We start from the raw sequence: 5,828 nt of genomic DNA, 5'->3' as shown, positions 1-5,828 counted from the left end.
TCACTGTCTCCCCTGGGGTCAATCATTTCACTGTCTCCCCTGGGGCCAATCATTTCACTGTCTCCCCTTCTCTCCTTCCTGAGCCTTTCTCTCCCCAGAGACTACAGTGAGAGAGCAGTGGTTTTTGGAACTAGGGTCAGCAAAGGAGCATACTGTACTTGGTTTTCTTATATGCCTATAATCCCTCCTTCAATTATGCAGTGGTTTGTATTTATTAACTTCCCCAGAAATGAACTTCCTAGGAAAATTATGAGAGATGCATATTACACACACACACACATGTGCACTCATGCATGTGTATATATATATGTGTGTGTGTATATATATATGTACATATATATATAAACATATATATATACTTTATGAGCAGAACTCAAACATAAATATCAACCTACTTGAGCCCATTACTCAGTGATTACTCTCCCATTGCCTTACAGGTCTTTGGCTTTTACATTTCGACTGTCCCTTACATTTTTCTTCTTTAGTGGAAGCAGCAAGGGAAGGAAAGCGTCTTCATGGGGGACTCAGAAGCTGCTCTGAGTCACCATGCACCTTGCTAGCGTTGTGACCTTGTGCAAATTTCCAGAGGCCCTGAGCCTCAGCTTTCTCATCCATACAGTGGGGGCGCTCATAGCTACAGGTACATATCAGTGTACATATCAGGTATAAGGCATGCATCAGTGAACACACAGTATGGGGAATAATAACTAGGCTGTGATTAGTTCTCTGTGATTTTGCAGTGTAGCTTCTATCCAAGCAACAAGCCACCTTTCTTGTAAAAAAAAAAACAAAAAAAAAACAAAAAACCCTGCTCCTTGCCAACTCAGCCTGTCCTGTCGGTGTAGGCAAAGGAGTACAGCTTCCTCCTGTACCGGTCAGCTTTTTTGTTGCAGGGATTTTTTTTTTTTTTTAATCAGTGTTGCAGGCTCTCCACAAGGCTTGCTGCCCCTTCCATGCCCAGTTCCCTCCTGTCAATCTGCTTCATTAGCGTATTTCCCATCTCCTTGCTGGGTTTCCAGCTGTGTCTCTGTTTGGAAAAGGCATTCTTGAATGTTTACTTTAAGTAGCTTCATTTGGCAAGGAGGCCTGGGATTTCGGCTCAGGAGGAAAACAGCTTTGATCATGTGCTCTTCTTTACTCTCGTTCTTGCCGAGTCCCTGGACTTGTAGGACAGCAAATGCTTTTGCAAGCCAAGGCTCAAGTTAAATAAAGCTTATGGGTTCAAGGGCAGCCTCTGGCCCACAACATTTTTGTACTGTCCATCCCTCATGTGGGAGTCACATGGCATCCCTCAAGCACTCACCTTTTGGTAAGGTGTAGCAGGTATATTTTCTAGGGTAGGTATCCTGTGGGATCAGGAGAAGCCATGACTGAGTCTCATTTCCCCCAAGATCTGTACCACTTCCCTAACTCCAGCCAGGCACTGTGTTGACCTAATCTACTGCCTCAGTCCACACACCATCTTTTCTTCTCTGACAGCACCAACAGACTTCTGGCCAGTCTGTGTCAGCCCTGACCCTTGTCTGTACATATCTACTTATTGCACTGCTTTGCTTAAAACCCTTACCCAGCATTATGCTGCTACTGTATAGTTTATTGCTCAGGAAGCTGAGGCAGGAGGATCATGAGATGGAGGGCATCCTAGGCTATACAGTAAGACCCTGTCTCAGGAAGTAAGTAGGTAAACACATAAATACATATAATCCCTCAATGGTTCCTCACTCTCTGCTGGCATAGTCAAACTCTTTATAGAATACAGAAGGCATGACCAGGCTCCCACTTTAAGTTTTTGCAGCTTATTCATTAGCCATTCATTTATTTAAAAAAGCAGTGATCTAGGATCTGGTATGTGGTTGGCATTGTGCTAAACCCTGAATTCAACAACGAACAAAACAAACGTGGACTGACTTTTATGGAGCTTTCAGTGTAGGGTCAAGATCAAATACTCCAGCCCACCTATATCAGAACAATACAATGAGGGATTGCTTGAGTGTAGGTTTGTTTGACCTTGTTCCTCATTGAGTAACATGTAAATTCAGTTGCTGAAAGGGAATCCGGCATGAGCTGTACCATGAGTGAGAATGCCCTAGGGCAGGAGGCACAGTGTGTTTGAGGCAATGAAGGAAGGGAACCTGTGGGCCTTGAGCATAGAGATCAATCACATCAAGACAAGGTAGACTAGGGGAAGTAAAGAAAAACAGGCCAGCCTTGGGGGACTGTTTATCCTGAAGGCAATGCTAGATGTCTAGAATGTATACATCATATAATAGATAATAAAAATGTACTTTGGGAAAACATTCAGTGTTGATGGAATAAAGAGTGGATTAGATTGAGCTAAAAAAATGTAGGGGATTATTGCCATGGTTAAGAGATGACAGTAGTTTGGAATGATTGATAGTTGTACACTCTGAAATTGGGGATGTATTTATTAGATAGTTAATATATTAAATCAGTAGGATTTGTTGGTGGAGTAGTTTGAAATAGATACGTTTAGAAGAGAGCGGTGAGGATACAGATTCAACAACCATCCAAAAGACAGGTCTGACTCACCTGTGAGGGTGGTCTTGGTAGTTGGACCAATGCCCTTGGGTACCAGCACTTCATGGTACTGCTCACCAGCTAGAGTGCTATACACAACCTTGTACTCCTGGGCTTCAGCCTCGCTGTTATCCCATTCGAGGTCAAGGCTAGTTGCTGTGCGGGAACCCACTCGCAAATTCTTGGGAGCATCAATCTCTGAGAAAAAAACAAATATCACCAACATTGTATATAATTCCACATACTTGGGGGTGCATCTTGAATGCTAATAATCTTTGAGGCGAAAGCCCACACCTCCTGACCCTTGGCCTCTCATCTGAATAAAGTTTGAAGGTGTGGCTTCCCCCTTCTGTTCTACCGTGACGATTCCTTGAGAAGGTCACTTGATTTGGAGCTGGATGTCAATGAATTCTATATTCTATATCATCTGAAAACTCAAGTAGAATTCTAGAAACTTGAAGAGGAGCTGACTAATATCAGAAGTTTAAAAGCAAAGAAAGAGATAATCCAGCAGGGGAAAACAAGGGACAATGCCAAGAGGATTAAAAGGTTAAAGTGGAATAGAGCTTGCTGATTGTGAGCTGTCTTCCTGTGGCCTTGCTTGCACTGATACAACTGAGCAGCATGCAAGTTGGAAATTTACAGTGTGAATGGTGGGTGTGATACAGTGGGAGAGTGCGGGCGTTGGAGTCAGGCCTCAGTGAGAACCACTTCTGACACCTTACACTAATGGTGCTGTAGACAATTTTTCAAGGTCTTAGAACTGAATGGCACTCTCTAGGAAAGGGAAAGGCACTGCACATTGTCTACAGATAAGATGTGAGCGTGAAATGTACACCATGACATCAGATACAAATGTAGGAGTCCAAGCCTGGATGGATGGCTTGTTATCTCTAATGACTTCCTAGCACCCCAGTGACTATTGGCATTTCATCCTATCATCTCTAGGAGATTCTTCTTTTCCCCAGGACTGCCCACCTGCACAGGCTGATTTGAAGAGGACCAATGTAAGAACATGCAGTAAAAGAAAGTATTGTCTTGAAAAATCTGTCACTTAAGAAGTCCAAAATAGTTCCAGCCATTGGGGCGTGGATTTAATATTGGGATGGTCCAGTTATTTGTTCTAAGTAGATTGTGGTAGTCTGCCAATGCCAGGCAAGTAGCCCACCCCCGTTTGTTCCTGTGGAAGAGAATACTGCTGGGAATCCATATGAACACAGAGGCTTGTGTTTTGTGATGTCAACTGAGTCCGTGGGTGTGGGCATCTTGAGCAGATGGATGTCTTTGCAGCATAATTTTCTGAGAAATTGGTCTTCGTTCAACCTGTGTTATCATCCTGGATACTGTTCATTCTTGATATAGTATACATACATTATTTCTCCAGGAGTTAGATGGATAGAGAGCATGGGGGCAGACACATGTGAGGTAAAATTGATATATAGGGAGAAAGATATGGCAAAGAGGCTGCGGCCTGAACTGAATGGAGACTGTGTTAGTAACTTTTCTCTTTGTTGGAACAAAAGTAGCTGACCAAAGGAACTTAAGGAAAGAGGGTTTGTTGTGGCTCACAGTCCCCGAGTACCAAGAATGGGCAGCTGGTCATGTTGTATCCATCCACAACCAGAAAGTAGAGAACAATGATGGCTAGGAGCTGATGCTCAGCTCCCTTCTCCTTTCCATGCAATCCAGAACATCAGCCAATAGAATTCATCCATCCCCTTAGGGGTGGGTAGCACCTCAGCTAACCCAATCTAAAAACTTCATACATGTGTCCAGAAGGGTGTCTCCTAGATCACTCGAAACTCTGTCAAGTTGATGCATATATACTCAGAAAATGCTATCTTAGAGATTTCCTCTTTTTATAAGGGCAAAGAGTGCAATCTAATGGCCATAGGTCCTGAACTCTATGGGAGGGGGTAGCGTTTTATCTGAAATGAACAGCTGTTCCGATCTCAGTAATTATAGAAGTGCCCATTCCTAGAATGAGGGCTTGGGCAGTGAATGTCAGAACAGATGGCCAATGGAGCCTTTCTGGAGGGACCTGTGTCTGTGAACTCTGGTACTAGCCTTTTAATCTAGTTTTGAGAATATTCGTTAGATCAGAGTTTTTTCTTCCCTCTGTTTAAAACTTTCTGTTGCTAACTGGCCACTGGGTGGGCAGACCTTATTAACACTTCTACTCTGTTGTTCTTGAGACACATCAAGCTAATTTGTACTCCAGAGCTTTTGAATCAGCTGCTATGTTTGCCTGGAATGTTCTCTAGCTCTTGCATAACTTAGCTCTTATAGTTCTTAACTGGCATGCCACTTTCTCAGAGGGGAAGACTCAATCCAGTGGAGTTTTCCTTTTCCCGGGACTACCCAGTCCTCCCTACCACTTGGAGGTCATTCATGTGAAATGGGTTCTCAGCTGTTTACTCTACAGCCTCTGTGCCTAGAGCAGTGCATGTGGCCCCAGAGGATGTTCAAAAGGTACAGGCTAAGTAACTGAATATGTCCCATCCACTTCTCAACCTTAATTGTCCCCTCCAAGCCTTTAGAAATGGCTTGTGAAACATGTTAGCTGTGGGCTTTGGGATTGCCTGTGGTGAGAGGATACAGGGAACAGAACAGCTGTGACAAACGCAGCCAGCCCTGCAGAAACAAGATGTCTCTCTGCTGTCCACAACCAGCATCTTGGCTGAGGGGTCAAAGGCTTCCTGGTTGAACTTCTGAGGTGACTTATTGGAGAATCCCAGAATGGAGTCTCCAGTGAGGAGCAGGAGGGGAATGAAACTCTGGTTTGGATGTTTATATTACTTGAGGATGCCACACAACACAGCCCAAGCTGGGGTCTGCATAGGAAAGCAATGCCTAGAAGCTTGAGATGCACTTGGTATGTGCATGGCACGGTGGTTTTCTCCTGAGAGCTGTGAGGGAGTCTGGGACATGCCTCTCAGCATCGTGTGATTCTCTAGCCATCTTGGGTATCCCCTGACCAGTTTCTGCCTCTATCTTCATATGACATGTCCTACGTGCATGCCTGCCTCTGTCCTGGTTCCCCCCCCTTTGATAACAACAGATTTGTTGAACAGGGGGTCAGAGCTTTAGCATCTTTTCAACCCATAAGAAGCACTAAGCACAGGTATGGGCCATCCAAGTCAAAGGCACGGGTGCTTAAGTCCTTTGAGAGTAAAGTCCTCCACGATAGAGAAACTGTCCCCCGAGTCGCCATGAGGCTGCAGAGGTGGGGAGGGACTCTAGGTTTCCTAGTCTGGCTTCCTGTGGGGAGCCGCAGCTGCCTATATATA

General features: G+C 44.5%; 1 protein-coding gene across 9 annotated transcripts in view; it reads right to left on the bottom strand.

Moving 5' to 3' along the window:
• The window catches only part of Tnr (tenascin R), a 409,328-nt gene that overhangs the window by 56,915 nt on the left and 346,585 nt on the right, over positions 1-5,828 (bottom strand). For all 9 annotated transcript variants that reach the window (XM_031386534.1, XM_031386561.1, XM_031386553.1 and 6 more), the window contains one exon: positions 2,551-2,736. In XM_031386534.1, coding sequence (XP_031242394.1) covers positions 2,551-2,736 — 186 coding nt within the window. The remainder of the gene's footprint in view (positions 1-2,550; positions 2,737-5,828) is intronic.

The sequence above is a fragment of the Mastomys coucha genome, unplaced genomic scaffold (assembly GCF_008632895.1).
Source record: "Mastomys coucha isolate ucsf_1 unplaced genomic scaffold, UCSF_Mcou_1 pScaffold1, whole genome shotgun sequence".
NCBI classification, from domain to species: domain Eukaryota; kingdom Metazoa; phylum Chordata; class Mammalia; order Rodentia; family Muridae; genus Mastomys; species Mastomys coucha.
The sequence above is the reverse complement of the archived record's forward strand: the minus strand, read 5'-3'. Positions and strand labels throughout refer to the sequence as shown.